This window comes from Mustela putorius, unplaced genomic scaffold (assembly GCF_011764305.1).
Source record: "Mustela putorius furo isolate JIRA1106 unplaced genomic scaffold, ASM1176430v1.1 tig00003923_pilon_pilon_pilon, whole genome shotgun sequence".
Taxonomy (NCBI): Eukaryota; Metazoa; Chordata; class Mammalia; order Carnivora; family Mustelidae; genus Mustela; species Mustela putorius.
In genome coordinates this window covers 12006286-12026338 of record NW_025422068.1, presented here as the reverse complement: position 1 = coordinate 12026338, position 20053 = coordinate 12006286, and the positions used below count along the sequence as shown (strand labels likewise).

The 20053-nt window shown below is 40.7% G+C and overlaps 1 protein-coding gene across 10 annotated transcripts in view; it reads left to right on the top strand.

The window, feature by feature from the left end:
- Positions 1-20053, top strand: part of PGBD2 (piggyBac transposable element derived 2) — a 34382-nt gene that overhangs the window by 11092 nt on the left and 3237 nt on the right. For 8 of the 10 annotated variants that reach the window (XM_013049818.2, XM_004780222.3, XM_004780223.3 and 5 more), the window contains one exon: positions 5050-5111. In XM_013049818.2, coding sequence (XP_012905272.2) covers positions 5095-5111 — 17 coding nt within the window. In that variant the 5' untranslated portion in view covers positions 5050-5094. Of the gene's footprint in view, positions 1-2237; positions 2439-5049; positions 5112-20053 lie in introns of those variants that run through there. The other 2 variants (XM_013049819.2, XM_013049817.2) reach the window with 1 other exon arrangement.

The window sequence follows — 20053 nt, the reverse complement described above, 5'->3', positions numbered from 1 at the left end:
GTTAGTTTCCTTTTAGTCCTAGTTTATTAAGAGTTTCTTTATAATAAAAGAGTGTTGAATCTTGTTAAATGTTTTTTCTGCATTATTTGGTGGGAAAATACGGCTTTTGCCTTTCATTCTGTTCACTTGGTATATTACATTGGTAGATTTTTTTATTCTCAAGTTGAACTATCCTTGCATTCCAGAAATATATCCCACTTTGTTGTGGTATAGAATCCTTTCAGTGTACATTGAATTTATTTTGCTAATAATATTTTCTTGAGGATCAATATTTGTCAAGGATATTGGTTTTTAGATTTCTTCTAGTATTTTTTAAAAAATATTGTTTATTTATTTGAAAGAGAGAGAGAGAATGAGAGCGAGCATAAGCAGGTAGAAGAGCAGAGGGAGAGGGAGAAGCAGACTCCCTTCTGAGCAGAGAGTTCAAAATGGGGCTTGATCCCAGGACCCTGGGATCATGACCTGAGCCGAAGGCAGACGCTTAACTGACTGAGCCACCCAGGCGTCCCTCTTCTAGTATCTTTATCTGGCTCAAATATCAGGGTAATGCTGGCTCCTTTATTATATTTTTCAGCTCCAGAATTTGCTTCATTTTATTAATATTCTCATTTATACATTTCCTGATTTTGTGTCTTTCTGTGGTCTCTTTTAGCTCATTGACTGTCTTTAACAAATTGTTTTAAATTCTTCACCAAGAAATTCAGCAGTCTGACTTTCTTTCAGATCCATTTCTGGAGTTTTATTTTGTTTCTGTCACTGGGCCATGTTTCCCAGTTTTTTGTATGCTCATGATCTGTTGTTGGGATTTGGCCATTCAAAAAACAAAACAAAACAAACAAACAAACAAAAAAACCCATTCTCCTCTCTCAATCTTTATGGCCTGGCCTTGTTCAGGGGAATACTTCACTAGTCAGCCTACCTAGAAGTTTCGAACCTCATCAACATTTTCTGTACTTTTAATTGTTTCAATTACCACGAGCGGCTTGTCCCTAATTTCTCCTCAGAAGTGTATAATCTTTATCTCTCCCTGGCATCTGCATGTAAAACTGTAGAATTTCTTTAGCTCTAGTGTACTGTGACACAGCCTACATTTTCAGTAACCTCCAAACTGCTGCCATTCCCATCAGTGCTGCAAGTCTGGTGAAGCAGAAATCTATCCCTCAGGCAGCCGCCAGACAAGCTAAAATGTTGAACTCATAGTCTGCTCTGATTTCCATCCCAAGGAAAGAGTCGCTGTGTTTACCCTAGTTGTCCCTTACTGATCTGACAGGAAGAGATCTGTCTGTGCACAAAATGCCATGAACTTTTCTATCCTTTTAAATGGAATCCCATCTTATTTTTCTGTTGGCCTGGGTCCCACACCATTTCAAGTGGTCTCTAGAGTTCTCACAAATGTATTCATGTTCATATATTGTTAACTTGCATTTCCATGGGGAATGAAGGCCTGGAGCTCAATAGTCCACCATCTGTGACGTCACCTCTATATTTGTTTTTTGAATTGTCCTCACATTCCATTCTTTTCTTGTAATGTCCTTATCAGGCTTTGGTATTGGGGTAATGCTCATCAAATCATCAAATGCTAATCAAAGTGTGTTCTTTCCCTTTGTTTTGTCCTTTTTTGGATGGATTTTAGAATAACTGGCATTAATTGTTCTTTAAATGCTTGGTAAAATTCACCAGTGAGTGGATTTGATGTTGGGTTTTTGCTCTTTGTTCTTGTCTTTTTGTTTTTGTTTGTTTTTTTGATTGGGAGAGTTGGCATTACTGATTCAGTCTTTCTACTAGTAATTGGACTGTTCAAATGTTCTGTTTCTCCTGTTTCAGTCGGTAGCGTGTGTGTTTCTGAGAATTTATCAGCTTGTTCTAGGTTGTCCAGTTTATAGGCGTATAATCAATAATCATTCATTGTAGCCTCTGTGATCCTTTGTTTCTCTGGTATCAGTTAATTTCCCCTCTTTCGTTTATAATTTTGTTGATTTGGGTTCTCTCTATTTCTTGGATACTATAGCTAGAAATTTGTTTATTTTGTTCATCTTTTCAAAAAACTAATTCTTAGTTTTGTTTAGCTCACCAATTATTTTTTTGTTCTCTATTTTGCTTGTTTTTGCTCCAGTCTTTTATTTCCTTTCTGCTGCTAACTTTAGGCTTAGGTTATTCTTTTTTTAAAAAATTTAATTCAATTTTAAAATCCAGTGTAGTTAATATACATGTTATATTAGTTTCAGGTGTACAGTATGTTGGGCTGGCTGAAAGAAAGGGCTACTTAAGATGGCGAAAGTTCCCACCACAAAACCTGAGCTCAGACAGGAGAACAAAGACCTGAGCAGGAATCTGAGGACCCTTGCTCCGGGCCCTCATGGACCAATGGGACCCTGACAAGTGGGAATCTGAGACCCCCACTCTGGGCTCCAGTGGACCAATGGGACCCCGACGAGCAGGTGAAATATCCAAATAAAGGAAACTTGCCAAAAAATCCCTGAACTCCCCTCGAGACCCCTTAAAAGCCCCCTTCTCCCTGCCTCTGGTGCAACTTCCCCGACTCCCCTTTCTGGAGTCACGGAACCTTGCCCAAGGGTGCCCTCCTCCGCAGTTTTCCCGGCTCCCCTTCTCCTGGGCCCTGAAACTGTGCCTGAGAGTGCCTTTAATAAATCTTGCCTTGTGCCTACCTCGCCTGGTGTGTTTCTCTTGCTGGAAAAACTTTACACAATATAGTGATTCAGCAGTTCCATACATCACCCTGTGCTCATCATAAGTCCATTCCTTAATCCCCATCACCTATTTTAACCATCCCCAACCCAGCTCCCTTCTGATAGCCATCAGTTTGTTCTCTATAGTTAAGAGTCATTTCTTGGTTTCTCTCTCTCTCTCTTTCTTAAATTGCACATATGAATAAAATTGTATGGTTTGTCTTTCTCTGACTCAGTTCACTAAGCATTATATTCTCTGACTCCATCCATGTCTTTGCAAATGGCAAGATTTCATTTTTTATGGCCGAATAATATTCCATTATATATATATATATATATATATATATATATATATATATATATATAAACACACACACACACACACACACACACACACTTCTTTCCTTTTTTAAAATTAAATTAATTAATTTATTTTCAGAAAAACAGTATTCATTATTTTTTCACCACACCCAGTGCTCCATGCAATCTGTGCCCTCTATAATACCCACCACCTGGTACCCCAACCTCCCATCCTCCCACCACTTCAAACCCCTCAGTTGTTTTTCAGAGTCCATAGTCTCTCATGATTCACCTCCCCTTCCAATTTACCTCAACCCCCTTCTCTCTAGTTCCCCATGTCCTCCATGCTTTTTGCTATGCTCCACAAATAAGTGAAAACATATGATAATTGACTCTCTGCTTGACTTATTTCACTCAGCATAATCTCTTCTAGTCCAGTCCATGTTGCCACAAAAGTTGGGTATTCATCCTTTCTGAATTTCTTCTTGATCCATTTCTTCTTTTATCCACTTCTTCTTTATCCATTCATCTGTTCTTTTTATAGTTCCTTGAGGTATAAAGTTAAGTTTTTTATTTGGGATCATTCTGTTTTTTTTTTTTTTAATGTATGTGTTTATAGCATTAAGCTCTCCTAGAAATCTTTTGCTGCAACCTAAATGTTTTGGTATGTTGTGTTTCCCTTTTCATTTGTTTCAGATACTATTTATTAATTTTATTTATTTGAGAAAGAGAGCACACGAGTTGTGGGGGCGCGGGAGAGGGCCGAAAGAAAGGGAGAGAGAATCTTTTTATTTTATTTTATTTATTTTCAGCATAACAGTATTCATTGCTTTTGCACCACACCCAGTGCTCTATGCAATCCGTGCCCTCTCCAATACCCACCATCTGGTTCCCCCAACCTCCCATCCCCCGCCCCTTCAAAACTCTCAGATTGTTTTTCAGAGTCCATAGTCAAGAGAGAGAATCTTAAGTAGGCTTCACACTCAGTGCATAGCCCAATGCAGGGCTCAGTCTCACCATCCTGAGATCATGACCTGAGCCGAAATCAGGAGTTGAATGCTTAACCAACTGAGCCACCTAGGTAGCCCTCAAGGTACTTTTTAACTTCCCCTTTAATTTTTTCGTTGATCCCTTGGTTGTTAAGAAAATGTTGTTTCATAGTTAGTTCTTTATATATCTTGGACTTCACTATCTAATACAGTGGCCACTGACCAAAGCACATGTGACTGTTTTCATTGAAATTAATTAAAATTACATAAAATTAAAAATTCATTTTCCTAGTCACACTAACCATATATATCAGGTGTTTAATAACGACATGTGGCTCATGGCTACCATATTGGGCAGCATTGGTAGAAAATATTTCCATTATTACAATAGGTTCTGTTGGTAGTCTTTTTTTTTTTTTAAGATTTTATTTATCTTTTCGACAGACAGAGACCACAAGTAGGCAGAGAGGCAGGCAGAGAGAGAGAGAGAGAGAGGAGGAAGCAGGCCTCCCACTGAGCAGAGAGCCCGAAGCGGGGCTCCATCCCAGTACCCCGGGATCACGACCCGAGCTGAAGGCAGAGGCTTTAACCCACTGAGCCACCCAGGTGTCCCTCTATTGGTAGTCTTGATAGAGAATAATAGTTGTCAACCAGGTGCAGTTTTGTCCCCTATGGGACACATGGCAATGTCTAGAAACATAACTGAATTCCACAGCTGGGGGATCGGTGTTCTACTGGTATCTAGTGGGTAGAGGCCTGGAAAACTACTAAACTTCCCATAATACAGAGGATAGCCCTCCACAACAAAGACTCATCCAGCCCACATGCCAATAGCTCTGATGGTGAAGACTGTGCCCTACAATATATTTTGGTGTGAGGTAGAGAGCTCATTGTTTATACCCCCAGTTAGCCAGTTGATGATACCATCTCCTGTGTATATTCAGTCCATCCCCCTCTGGTTGCTGGTGAACCTTAAGCTAGAGATGTTTCTTCCTTTAAAGTGTGGGAAAGGTCCCATTGCCTTGTTAATTAAGATACGATTTTTTTGAAAATCAACTTCTGTTGTCTTACAGGTTCTTTGACTGCACATATACATAACTCTATGTTTCCAGTTCATCATGGCTTCAACTTCAAGGTAAGTGTGTTTGATGAATGGCTTTATGCAAGTAATTACGCCTCTCTTTTTGAAAGGCCAAGCCCATGAAAGTTTTAGCTCTTGGCCCTGCTGGCCTCACTAAGCATTTGGTGTCTAGGAAGGAAAAAGGAGGAAGAGAGAAGAGAAAAGGGAAATTGGAGAGAAGATGAGACAGAACAAGGTAGTGTATGTGGTATGGGTATTGTTCTGTAGCTCCAGTGTCTACCTTGTATCTAAAAATGTGATTTACTTTCCTCTTCTTTTTTAAATTTTTTTAAGATTTATTTATTTTTTGAGTGAGAGAAAGCACAAGCAGGAGGGGCAGGGGGAAAGGGAGAGCACACTCCAGGCTGATTCTCACAAACCTGAGATCAGGACCCAAACTGAAACCAACAGTTGGTCGCTTAACTGACTGCGCCACCCCCACACCCCTTCCTCACCTTATAATCCACAAGGTGGTTGCTGTTGGACTGCCTTAGTCCCTGTAAGCTTTGCCACTCAACAAGGCTTTATTTCCCCCCCCCAAGTTTTTATTTAAATTTTAGGTAGTTAAGGGGCACCTGGGTGGCTCAGTGGGTTAAGCCTCTGCCTTCAGCTCAGGTCATCTGGCTTTCTGGGAGCCTGCTTTCCTTTTTCTCTCTGCCTGCCTCTCTGTCTTCATGTGATTTCTCTCTCTGTCAAATAAATAAATAAAATCTTTAAATTTTAGGTATTTAACATATACTATAATATTGGTTCAGGACTAGAATTCAGTGATCCATCACTTACATATAACACCCAGTGCTCCTCACAACAAGTACCCTTCTCTAATACCTATCACCCAGTTACCCCATCCCCTGCCCACTTCCCTTCCAGCAAGCCTGTTTGTTCTCTATAATAAAAAATCTCTTGTAGTATATTTCCCACTCTTTTTTTTAGTTCCTTCCCCTGTGTTCATCTGTTTTTTTTTTTCCTTAAAGTCCATATATGAGTGAAATCATATGGTATTTGTCTTTCTCTGACTTTCCTTTGCATACATAATCCCCTCTCGTTCCATCCACATTGTTGCAAATGAGAAGACATCTTTTTGAGGGCTGAGTAATATTCCATTACACACACCCCATCTTTATCCATTCATAAATCCATAGACTTTTGACTCTTTTCATAGTTTTGCTATTGTTGATAGTGCTGCTATAAATACTGGGGTTCATGTGCCCCTTAGACCAGTATTTTTGTATCCTTTGGGTATATTTACTTGGTAGTTTGTATATTTACCTAGTAGTTTGTATATTTACCTAGTAGTATAATTGCTGGATCATAGGGTAGTTTTATTTTTCACTCTTTGAGGAACCTCCATACTATTTTACAGAGGGGCTGTACCAATTTGCCTTCCCACCAGCAGTGCAAGAGGGTTCCCCTTTCTCTGCATCCTTGCCAACATCTGTTCCTGGTGTTGTTAATTTTAATCACTATGACAAGTGTGAATAGTATCTCCTCATGATTTTGATTTGTATTTCCTTGATGTTGAGTGTTGTTGAGCATCTTTTCATGTGTCTGTTAGCCAGCTGGATGCCTTCTCTGGAAGAATGTCTATTCACATCTTCTGCCCCATTTCTTAACTGGATTATTTGATTTTGGGGTATTGAGTTTGATAAGTTCTTTATAGATTTTGGATACTAACCCTTTATCAGCTATGTCATTTAGAAACATATTCTCCCATTCTGTAGGTTACCTTTTAGTTTTAGGGATTGTTTTCTTCACTGTGCATAAGCTTTTAATCTTGATGAAGACCCAGTAGTTTATTTTTGCTTTTGTTTCTCTTGCCTTTGGAGACATGTCTAGAAAGAAGTTGCTATGACCCAGGTCAAAGAGGTTGCTGCCTGTGTTCTCCTCAAGGATTTTGATGGATTCCTGTCTCACATTGAGGTTTTTCACCCACTTTGAGTTTATTTTTACGTATGGTGTAAGAAAGTGACTCAGTTTTATTCTTCTCCTTGTGGCTGTCCAATTTTCCCAACACCATTTGTTGAAGAGACTTTCTTTTTTCCATTGGATATTCCTTCCTGCTTTGTCAAAATTAGTTGACCATATAGGGCTATGTCCATTTCTGGGTTCTCTCTTGTGTTCCATTGATCTGTGTGTTTGCTGTTGTGCAAATATCATACTGTCTTGATGATTACTGCTTTGTAATATAGTTTAAAGTCCAAAATTGCCAGCTTTGGTTTTGTTTTTCAAGATTGCTTTGGCTATTTGGGGTCTATTGTGGTTCCATACAAATTTTACTATTGTTTGTTCTAGCTCTGTGAAAACTACCTCTGGTATTTTGATGGGGATTGCATTAAATGTTTAGTTTGCTCTGGGTAGTATAAACATTTTCCCATTTGTTCTTCTAATCTATGAGCATGGAATGTTTTCCCATTTCTTTGTGTCTTCCTCAATTTCTTTCAGAAGTGTTCTATAGTTCAGAGTTACAGATCTTTTACCTCTTCGGTTAGGTTTATTCCTAGGTATCTGATTGTTTTGGTGCAGTTGTAAATGGGATCAATTCCTTGATTTCTTTTTCTGCTGCTTCATTATTGGTATATAGAAATGTAAAAGATTTCTACATCGATTTTGTATCCTGTAACTTTGCTGAATTTATCAGTTCCAGCATTTATTTTCCTGGAGTCTTTTGGGTTTCCTAAATAGAGCATCATGTTGTCTGCAAATAGTGAAAGTTGGACTGCTTTGCAGAATTGAATGCCTTTAATTTGTTTTTGTTGTCTGATTGCTGAGGCTAGGACTTCTGGTACTATTTTAAATAATACTGGTGAAAGTAGACATCCCTGTTTTGTTCCTGACCTTGGAGGAAAATCTCTATTTGTCCCTACTGAGGATGATATTAGTTGAGTCTTTCATACATGGCCTTTATGATGTTGAGATATGAGGTATCCCAATTTTATGGAGGGTTTTTATCAAGAATGGATATTGTACTTTGTCAAATTTATTTTCCATCTATTGAGATGGAAAATATTCCATCTATTTCCATCTATTGAGAGGATCAGACCTTTACTTCATTAATATGTATCACATTGAATGTTTTGTGGATATCAGACAATCCTTGTAGCCCAGGAGTAATCTCACATGATTGTGCTGAATGATTCTTTTAGTGTAGTGTTGGATTCAGTTTCCTAGTATGCTGAGAATTTTTCCATCCATGTTCATCAGGGATATTGGCCTCATTGGGGTCTTTCTCTGGTTTTGTGATCAAGATAATGCTGGCCTCATAGATGATTTGGGGACGTTTTCTTCATTTCTTTTCTTTCTTTCTTATTTATTTATTTATTTTTTGGAACAATTTGAGAAGAATAGATATTAATTCTTCCTTAAATGTTTGGTAGAATTTCCCTGAGAAACCATCTAGCCCTGACTTTCATTTGTTGGAGTTTGTTTTTTTTTTTTAAGGTTTTTATTTATTTATTTGACAGACAGAGATCAAAAGTAGGCAGAGAGGCAGGCAGAGAAAAGAGGAGGAAGCAGGCTCCCTGCTGAGCAGAGAGCCCGATGTGGGGCTTGATCCCAGGACCCTGGGATCATGACCTGAGCCGAAGGCAGAGGCTTTAACCCACTGAGCCACCCAGGCGCCCCTGATGGAGACTTTTGATTACTGATTTAATTTATTTCCTGGTTATGGGTCTGTTCACATTTTCTATTTCTTCCTGATTCACTTTTGGTGTTTATATGTTTCTAGGAATTTATCCATTTCTTCCAGATTGTCCAATTTCTGGCATACTAGTATTCATAATATTCTCATAATTGTTTGCACTTCTGTGGTATTAATTGTGATCTCTCCTCTTGCATTTGTGATTTTATTTATTTGGGTCCTTTCATTCTCTCTCTCTCTTTTTTTTTTCCTGTGGTAAATGTGGCTGGGGTTTTATCAATCTTACTGATTTTTTCAAAGAATCGGCTCCTACTTTCACTGATCTGTTCTTCCAATTATTTTCTTTAATTTCTTTAATTTTGTGATTAACACATTCATTCTTTTTCGTTGTTAATTTTTTATTTTTTATAATCATATATTTTTATCCCCAGGGGTACAGTTCTGTGAATCACCAGGTTTACACACTTCACAGCACTCACCAAAGCACATACCCTCCCCAGTGTCCATAACCCCACCCCCCTTCTCTCAATCCTCCTCCCCCCAGCAACCCTCAGTTTGTTTTGTGAGATTAAGAGTCACTTATGGTTTGTCTCCCTCCCAATCCCATCTTGTTTCATTTATTCTTCTCCTACACACTTAAGCCGCCATGTTGCATCACCACTTCCTCATATCAGGGAGATCATATGATAGTTGTCTTTCTCCGCTTGACTTATTTCACTAAGCATGATACGCTCTAGTTCCATCCATGATGTCGCAAATGGCAAGATTTCATTTCTGTTGATGGCTGCATAGTATTCCATTGTGTATATATACCACATCTTCTTGATCCATTCATCTGTTGATGGACATCTAGGTTCTTTCCATAGTTTGGCTATTGTGGACATTGCTGCTATAAACATTCGGGTGCACGTGCCCCTTTGGATCACTACGTTTGTATCTTTAGGGTAAATACCCAATAGTGCAATTGCTGGGTCATAGGGCAGTTCTATTTTCAACATTTTGAGGAACCTCCATGCTGTTTTCCAGAGTGGCTGCACCAGCTTGCATTCCCACCAACAGTGTAGGAGGGTTCCCCTTTCTCCACATCCTCGCCAGCATCTGTCATTTCCTGACTTGTTGATTTTAGCCATTCTGACTGGTGTGAGGTGATCTCTCATTGTGGTTTTGATTTGTATTTCCCTGATGCCGAGTGATATGGAGCACTTTTTCATGTGTCTGTTGGCCATCTGGATGTCTTCTTTGCAGAAATGTCTATTCATGTCCTCTGCCCATTTCTTGATTGGATTATTTGTTCTTTGGGTGTTGAGTTTGCTAAGTTCTTTATAGATTCTGGACACTAGTCCTTTATCTGATATGTCGTTTGCAAATATCTTCTCCCATTCTGTCAGTTGTCTTTTGATTTTGTTAACTGTTTCCTTTGCTGTGCAAAAGCTTTTGATCTTGATGAAATCCCAATAGTTCATTTTAGCCCTTGCTTCCCTTGCCTTTGGCGTTGTTCCTAGGAAGATGTTGCTGCAGCTGAGGTCGAAGAGGTTGCTGCCTGTATTCTCCTCAAGGATTTTGATGGATTCCTTTTGCACATTGAGGTCCTTCATCCATTTTGAGTCTACTTTTGTGTGTGGTGTAAGGAAATGGTCCAATTTCATTTTTCTGCATGTGGCTGTCCAATTTTCACAACACCATTTATTGAAGAGGCTGTCTTTTTTCCATTGGACATTCTTTCCTGCTTTGTCGAAGATTAGTTGACTGTAGAGTTGAGGGTCTATTTCTGGGCTCTCTATTTTGTTCCATTGATCTATGTGTCTGTTTTTGTGCCAGTACCATGCTGTCTTGATGATGACAGCTTTGTAATAGAGCTTGAAGTCCGGAATTGTGATGCCACCAACGTTGGCTTTCTTTTTCAATATCCCTTTGGCTATTCGAGGTCTTTTCTGGTTCCATATAAATTTTAGAATTATTTGTTCCATTTCTTTGAAAAAGATGGATGGTACTTTGATAGGAATTGCATTAAATGTGTAGATTGCTTTAGGTAGCATAGACATTTTCACAATATTTATTCTTCCAATCCAGGAGCATGGAACATTTTTCCATTTCTTTGTGTCTTCCTCAATTTCTTTCATGAGTACTTTATAGTTTTCTGAGTATAGATTCTGTGCCTCTTTGGTTAGGTTTATTCCTAGGTATCTTATGGTTTTGGGTGCAATTGTAAATGGGATTGACTCCTTAATTTCTCTTTCTTCTGTCTTGTTGTTGGTGTAGAGAAATGCAACTGATTTCTGTGCATTGATTTTATATCCTGACACTTTACTGAATTCCTGTACAAGTTCTAGTAGATTTGGAGTGGAGTCTTTTGGGTTTTCCACATATAGTATCATATCATCTGCGAAGAGTGATAATTTGACTTCTTCTTTGCCGATTTGGATGCCTTTAATTTCCTTTTTTTGTCTGATTGCTGATGATAGGGCTTCTAATACTCTGTTGAATAGCAGTGGTGATAATGGACATCCCTGCCGTGTTCCTGACCTTAGCGGAAAAGCTTTCAGTTTTTCTCCATTGCGAATGATATTTGCAGTGGGTTTTTCATAGATGGCTTTGATGATATTGAGGTATGTGCCCTCTATCCCTACACTTTGAAGAGTTTTGATCAGGAAGGGATGCTGTACTTTGTCAAATGCTTTTTCAGCATCTATTGAGAGTATCCTATGGTTCTTGTTCTTTCTTTTATTGATGTGTTGTATCACATTGACTGATTTGCGGATGGTGAACCAACCTTGCATCCCTGGAATAAATCCCACTTGGTCGTGGTGAATAATCCTTTTAATGTACTGTTGAATCCTATTGGCTAGTATTTTGGTGAGAATTTTCGCATCTGTGTTCATCAAGGATATCGGTCTATAGCTCTCTTTTTTTTGATGGGATCCTTTTCTGGTTTTGGGATCAAGGTAATGCTGGCCTCATAAAATGAGTTTGGAAGTTTTCCTTCCATTTCTATTTTTTGGAACAGCTTCAGGAGAATAGGAATTAGTTCTTCTTTAAATGTAGAATTCCCCTGGGAAGCTGTCTGGCTCTGGGCTTTTGTTTGTTTGGAGATTTTTAATGACTGTTTCAATCTCCTTACTGGTTATGGGTCTGTTCAGGCTTTCTATTTCTTCCTGGTTCAGTTGTGGTAGTTTATATGTCTCTAGGAATGTATCCATTTCTTGCAGATTGTCAAATTTGTTGGCGTAGAGTTGCACATAGTATGTTCTTATAATAGTTTGTATTTCTTTGGTGTTAGTTGTGATCTCTCCTCTTTCATTCATGATTTTATTTATTTGGGTCCTTTCTCTTTTCTTTTTGATAAGTCGGGCCAGGGGTTTATCAATTTTATTAATTCTTTCAAAGAACCAGCTCCTAGTTTCGTTGATTTGTTCTATTGTTTTTTTGGTTTCTATTTCATTGATTTCTGCTCTGATCTTTATGATTTCTCTTCTCCTGCTGGGCTTAGGGTTTCTTTCTTGTTCTTTCTCCAGCTCCTTTAGGTGTAGGGTTAGGTTGTGTACCTGAGACCTTTCTTGTTTCTTGAGAAAGGCTTGTACCGCTATATATTTTCCTCTCAGACTGCCTTTGTTGTGTCCCACAGATTTTGAACCGTTGTATTTTCATTATCATTTGTTTCCATGATTTTTTTCAATTCTTCTTTAATTTCCCGGTTGACCCATTCATTCTTTAGAAGGATGCTGTTTAGTTTCCATGTATTTGGGTTCTTTCCAAACTTGTGAAACTCTTGTGGTTGAGTTCTAGCTTCAGAGCATTGTGGTCTGAAAATATGCAGGGAATGATCCCAATCTTTTGATACCGGTTGAGTCCTGATTGATCAAGGATGTGATCTATTCTGGAGAATGTTCCATGTGCACTAGAGAAGAATGTGTATTCTCTTGCTTTGGGATGAAATGTTCTGAATATATCTGTGATGTCCATCTGGTCCAGTGTGTCGTTTAAGGCCTTTTTTCCCTTGCTGATATTTTGCTTGGATGATCTGTCCATTTCAGTGAGGGGAGTGTTAAAGTCCCCTACTATTATTGTATTATTGTTGATGTATTTCTTTGATTTTGTTATTAATTGGTTTATATAGTTGGCTGCTCCCACGTTGGGGGCATAGATATTTAAAATTGTTAGATCTTCTTGTTGGACAGACCCTTTGAGCATGATATAGTGTCCTTCCTCATCTCTTATTATAGTCTTTGGCTTAAAATCTAATTGATCTGCTATAAGGATTGCCACTCCTGCTTTCTTCTGATGTCCATTAGCATGGTAAATTCTTTTCCACCCCCTCACTTTAAATCTGGAGGTGTCTTCGGGCTTAAAATGAGTTTCTTGGAGGCAATATATAAATGGGTTTTGTTTTTTTATCCATTCTGATACCCTGTGTCTTTTGACAGGGGCATTTAGCCCATTAACATTCAGGGTAACTATTGAGAGATATGAATTTAGTGCCATTGTATTGCCTGTAACGTGACTGTTACTGTATATGGTCTCTGTTCCTTACTGATCTACCACCTGTAGGCTCTCTCTTTGCTTAGAGGACCCCTTTCAGTATTTCCTGTAGAGCTGGTTTGGTGTTTGCAAATTGTTTCAGTTTTTGTTTGTCCTGGAAGCTTTTAATCTCTCCTTCTATTTTCAATGATAGCCTAGCTGGATATAGTATTCTTGGATGCATGTTTTTCTCGTTTAGTGCTCTGAAAATATCATGCCAGCTCTTTCTGGCCTGCCAGGTCTCTGTGGATAAGTCAGCTGCCAATCTAATATTTTTACCATTGTATGTTACAGACTTCTTTTCCCGGCCTGCTTTCAGGATTTTCTCTTTCTCACTAAGACTTGTAAATTTTACTATTAGGTGACGGGGTGTGGGCCTATTCTTATTGATTTTGAGGGGCGTTCTCTGAACCTCCTGAATTTTGATGCTCGTCCTTTTGCCATATTGGGGAAATTCTCCCCAATAATTCTTCTGCTCCCCTCTCTCTTTCTTCTTCTTCTGGAATCCCAATTATTCTAATGTTGTTTCGTCTTATGGTGTCACTTATCTCTCGAATTCTCCTCTCGTGGTCCAGTAGCTGTTTGTCCCTCTTTTGCTCAGCTTCTTTATTCTCTGTCATTTGGTCTTCTATATTGCTAATTCTTTCTTCTGCCTCATTTATCCTAGAAGTGAGAGCCTCTATTTTTTATTGCACCTCATTAATAGCTTTTTTGATTTCAACTTGTTTAGATTTTAGTTCTTTTATTTCTCCAGAAAGCGCTTTTATATCTCCCGAGAGGGTTTCTCTAATATCTTCCATGCCTTTTTGAGCCCGGCTAGAACCTTGAGAATTGTCATTCTGAACTCTAGATCTGACATATTACCAATGTCTGTATTGATTAGGTCCCTAGCCTTCATACTGCTTCTTGTTCTTTTTTTTGTGGTGAATTTCACTGCCTTGTCATTTTGTCTAGATAAGAGTATATGAAGGAGCAAGTAAAATACTAAAAGAGTGGCAACAACCCCAGGAAAATATGCTTTAACTAAATCAGAAGAGATCCCAAATCGTGAGGTGGGAGAAAGGGGATAAAAAGAGGTTCAAATAGAAAGAAAGAAAAAAAAAAGAATTAAAAAAAGAAAACGAATAAACAAAAGTATAAAAAAGAAAAATATATATATTAGATAAACTAGTTAAAAAACGTTTAAAAAGGAAAGGGTAAAAGTTAAAATTTTAGCAGAAGAAGAGAAAAAAATGAATAAGAAAAAAATTAAATTAACTGCAAGACTAAAAAATCACAGGGAGAAAGCCATGAGTTCCGTGCTTTGCTTTCTCCTCCTCTGGAATTATGCTGCTCTCCTTGGTATTGATACCGCACTCCTTGGTAGGTGAACTTGGTCTCGGCTGGATTTCTTGTTGATCTTCTGGGGAAGGGGCCTGGTGTAGTGATTCTCAAGTGTCTTTGCCCCAGGCAGAATTGCACCACCCTTACCAGGGGCCCGGGTGAGTAATCCGCTCGGGTTTGCTTTCAGGAGCTTTTGTTCCCTGAGCGCTTTCCTTAGAGTTCCAGAGGACGGGAATACAAATGGCGGCCTCCTGGTCTCCGGCCCGGAGGAGCCGAGAGCCCAGGGCCCCACTCTTCAGTGCGCCCTCAGAGAACAGCGCCCAGTAACTCCCGTCTGCCTGACCTCCGGCTGCGCTCCGAGCTCACCGAGCCTGCGACCGGTTCAAGGTAACCCTGAGCTGTGAGCTTACTGTCCGCTCTGTCTCTGTAGCCGGCTTTCCCATTCCAATACCCGCAAGCTGTGGGACACTCAGACACCCCCGATCCTTCTGTGACCCTGTAGGACCTGAGGCCACACTGACCCCGCGTGGGCTTCGCCCCCGTTTAGCCTCTGGAGCCATGTCCCTCAGTGGAACAGACTTTTAAAAGTCCTGATTTTGTGCTCCGTTGCTCCGTTTCTCTGCTGCTTGCTGGGAGCCGGCCCCTCCCCCCCAGGTCTATCTTCCCGTCGCTTTGGATTCACTTTTCCGCCAGTCCTACCTTTCAGAAAGTGGTTATTTTTCTGTTTCTAGAATTGCTGTCCTTCTTCTCTTAGATCTGCCGATGGATTTGCAGGTATTTTGCAATCTTTAGATAAGCTATCTAGCTGATCTCCTGCTCCTGAAGTAGTCTCAGCCTGCTACTTCCCCGCCAGCTTGACTCCTCCTCTACCCCATTCATTCTTATGGTGCTCTTTAACCTCTATGTGGTTTTTCGATACTTTTTGTTGTGGTAAACTTCACCTTTCATAGCGTTGTGGTGAGAAAATATGTGTGGCATGATCTCAGTCCTTTTGTATTTGTTGAGGCCGTTTTTTGTAACCCAGCATGTGATCTCTTCTGGAGAATGTTCCATTTGCACTCAAAAAGAATGTATATTCTGATGCTTTTGGAAGAAATGTTTGGAATATATCTGTTACATCCATCTGGTCCAGTTTGTTATTTAAAGCCATTGTTTCCTTGTTGATTTCCTGCTTAGATAATCTGTCTTTTGTTATAAATGGGCTGTTTAAAGTCCCTTAATATTACTGTACTAATTGATTTTTATATCTGGGTACTCCAAATTGGGGTGGCATAGATATGTATAGTTATTAGATGTTCTTGTTGATAAGACCCCTTTATAATAGTGTCCTTTTTCATCTCTTGTTACAGTCTTTAGTTTAAAATCTAGCTTGTCTCATTTAAGTATCGTAACACCAGCTTTCTTTTGATGTCCCTCAGCAAGATAGATGGGTCTCCATCCCCTCACTTTCAATCTACAAGTGTCTTTAGGTCCAAAGTGAGTTTCTTATAGGCAGCATAGAGATGGATATTGTTTTTTTCCATTCTGATACTTGTGTCTATTGACAGGAGCATTTAGTTTGTTTACATTCAGAGTGAGTATTGATAGATATGAATTTAGTGCCATTGTGTTATTCGTAAAGTCACTGTTCCTGTAGATTTTCTCTGTTTCTTTACTGTTTTTATTGCTTGTGGTATTTATTTCCTTCTCAAAGGGTCTCCTTTAATATTTCTTGCAGGGCTGATTTAGTGGTCATGAACTCCTTTAGTTTTTATTTGTCTGATAAACTCTCTCTCCTTCTATTCTAAATGACAGCTTTGCTGGATAAAGTATTTTTGGCTGCATATATTTCCCATTGAGCACATTGAATATATCATGCATCTCTCTTCTGGCCTGTTACATTTCTGTGGGTAGGTCTGCTGCTAACTTTATATGTCTTCCCTTTTAATTTAGAGATTTCTTTTCCCTTGCTATTCTCAGGATGTTTCCCTTATCTCTCTGTTTTGCAGATTTTACTACACTATATCCTGGTGTTGCCCTGCTTTTGTCAATTTTGTTCCAAGTTCTCTGTGCCTCTTGGATTTGGATGTCTGTTTCCTTCACCAGATTAGGGACATTTTTCAACTATAATTTCCTCAAGTAAACCTTCTTTCCTCTTTCTCTAATTCTTTTGGGACTCCTATGATATGAATGTTGTGTGCTTTATGATGTCGCTGCATTCCCTAAGTGTACATATGTCATCTAGTATTTTTCTTTCCCTCTTTCCAGCTTCATTATTTTCTATAATATTATTTTTTATATCACTTATTTATTCTTCTGCTTCTTCCATCCTTGTCATTATATCTAATTGGTTTTGCATCTCAGTTATAGTATTTTTTTATTTCATACTGACTAGTTTTTAGTCTTACCTCTGTGGTAAAGGATTCTCTGGTGTCTTCCATACCTTTCTCAGGCCCAGCTAGTATCCTTATGATTGTTGTTTTAAAATCTGGGTCAGGCATACTACTTATATCTGTTTTGAATAGATCCCTAGCTGTGACTTTTTCTTGTTCTTTCTTTTGGTATGAGTTCTTCCTCCTTGGCATTTTTGCCTCAGTCTCTGTCTTCCGTGTAGGAAAGTCTTTATGTTTCCTCCTCATGGGAGTAATGACTACATTAAGAAGTCATTTAAAAAAAAAAAAAAAAAGAAAAGAAAGAGGTCACATACTGACCAGGGCCTGGCCCTTCAGGAAGTATTTCCGGTGTGTGCTTTGAGCACTCTGCTGCTGTTTTTGTTTCTTTTTTTTTTTTTTTAAGATTTTATTTATTTATTTGACAGACAGAGATCACAAGTAGGCAGAGAGGAAGGCAGAGAAGGAGAGAGGGGAAGTAGGTTCCCCACTGAGCAGAGAGCCCGATGCGGGATTTGATCCCAGGGCCCTGAAATCATGACCTGAGCTAAAGGCAGAGGCTTAGCCCACTGAACCACCCAGGCACCCCTGCTGCTGTGTTTTGACCGCTTTTTCCCTCAGGTCAGTTCTCTACAATGTTTCACCCTACTTTCAATGAGGAGTGTTTGACCCTTGTCCAGTGTGAGGTGAGTCTGAACTAGGTGTGCTGTGGTCTTCCTGTTAAAAAGGCTAGAGCCAGGGGTGACTGGATGTGTCAGTTGGTTAAGTGGCTCCCTTCAGCTCAGGTCAGGATCCCAGGGTCCTGGGGTCGAGTCTCACATCAGATTCCCTACTCAGTGGGGAGTCTGCTTCTCCCTCTGCCCCTCCCCCTGCTCTGCTCCCCTTCCCCTCAAATAAATAAATAAAATCTTGAAAAAACAGACAAAAGGCTGGATCCAGTATCCACTAGAGCTGGTTTTGTTTTAATCTATGTTTGGTAGACTTGGGTGTGGGGAGTTTGCACTGGTTTTCTGGGAGAGAGACCCAGCCCCTCCTCTGGTTCTCCATAATACTTGCCCTAGTGAAAAAGCACCTAGAGCTTAGGAGAGTGTGTCAGGCCTCCACTGTGTGCGCTGTACTGCTCACTGAAGTCCGCCAGTGCTGACTGGGGCAGATGGCGGCCCATAAAAATAGCGTCACCCCACTCTTTGTTCCCTGGAGATGGGAGTTCGTGCTCACTGCTATTCAGGGAAACTCTCACAGAAGAGGGAACAATCTCCCCTCATTAGTCCCTGACTTCCCTCACATCCCTACCTTCACCCTGTGTCTGAGCTCTTGGCCCACCCAGTGGCCATCTCAGGCATGCTGGCTGGGTTTTAGTACTCCACATTTTCAGGATCTAGTGTAGCATGGACCTGCACTAATCCTCCAGGGAAGTGTCTAGCCACACTGTGGCTGGTGCCGCTTCATCTGTGAAGGACAGTCACCCAAACGTGCAGTGACTTGGAGTTCATGGTAAAATGTAACACAAAAGCCAATGCCCAGGTTAGCTGTACTCAGAAGCTGCCTCTGCTCCTATGGTCATGGGCAGGGCAGCTCACTGGTGTTGCTGGCTGTTTTGTCCCTGGAAAGGCAGTTCCACCTCTCCCAAATGCACTCCAAAAAGAGTACTCCTGGGTTTCTGCCCTCCTTCTCCACAGGAGCACCTCTATGCTGGCCAGGCTCCAGCCTTGGTGAGGGTGTGGACCCCTAACCCTTCAGACTTTTAGCTCAACTGCTTCTAAGAAGCTCGTTTTTTTCCCCTCAGTGGTTTTGGGGAAATGTTTTTCTTGTGCTGTGCCCTCCACATGTACTCTCCCACATACTTTCTCTCCTATCTCCCTGATCAGGGCTCCCTCCCCTCCCCACCATCCACAATTCTTTCCTCTCCCAGATCCTGTCTTCACACTTCCTACCTTCCACAGTATAGCCTCTTTTCTCCCTCTAGTTGTGCACTTTGTTTTTTTCGGTCCTCTGATTGATTTCTTGGGTGTTCAGAATGATTTGATATTTATCTAGCTGTGTTCCAGGGACAAGGAAAACATAGGGGCTCCCTACTACTCCTTCATCTTTATCCCTCCTCCCCTTCTCCAGGAGTCTGAAGAGCCATGTGCAGAGGGTGTCTGGTGGGCAGGGCTGCAAACAGCAGCTTCGGTAGTGAGACTGGTGGGAGGCCTGAATCTGCTGCTACAAACCAGGAGAGGCTAGAGGACTTGTGTCAATGGCTACTGTCCCCCAAGACCCGCTGTCCGAGATCCCTGGGACCTGGGGCTTCAGTTTTTCTCTCCCTTCCTGGCCCACACAGAGCATGAGAAGTACCTTACTTCCCCTAAGGTCACACCTCCTGTGCCCTGGCTTCAAGCACAGAGGCTGATGGAGTCAATGTCCAGGACGTGAGGTTCGAGTGAGTCTCTAATGTGGTTTGAACTCCGAAGTCCAAGGGCAGGTCTGCAGAGAATTCACTTCTGTGGTAAAGCCAGTGTCCTCCCTCTGGTTGAAATTCTTCTCCTGAGGAGGTTGGGCCAGAGTGGCACAGGGCAGCCTTAGTGCCTACCTTCCCTGCCCTGTCTACTCTCACAGCCACAGTTATGAGGCCTCACTGCCCTGCTCCTTCCACTCTAGAGGGCTTCCCGTGACAACAGAATGTCCTGACGAGAGCCTCTAGAGCTCTGCTCTCCTCCTCTTCTTACCTCTGAAGCCTCCTTGCTGTTTACAGAGAGCAAGTGCCTTCAGGCTCAGGGCCTTGTACCTGTAGTTCTTTCTCTGTGCCTGAGACACCCTTTCTCTAGCTGTCTGTAAGCCTCACTCTCTTTTTCAGGCCCCGACGTTGTAAGCCTTCACTCATCATCCATGTAAAATAGCAACTCCAGTCCTCCTCTTCCACTATATTCTCTGTCCCTTATCCAGGATCCCCCTTTCACGGCCTGGTGCCATCCTGCATAGCTACTTGTTTGTTGAACCGTCCTTTTCCTCCTCCAGTTAGAACAGTTGCTGTGCAGGTCAGGAGGGGAGTGTGCCTACTGCCTGTCCCTGGGAAGTGCCTCCTCATGGTTGCTGCTCATGAAATAAAAGTGTCTCTTGGCATCCGATTAGTT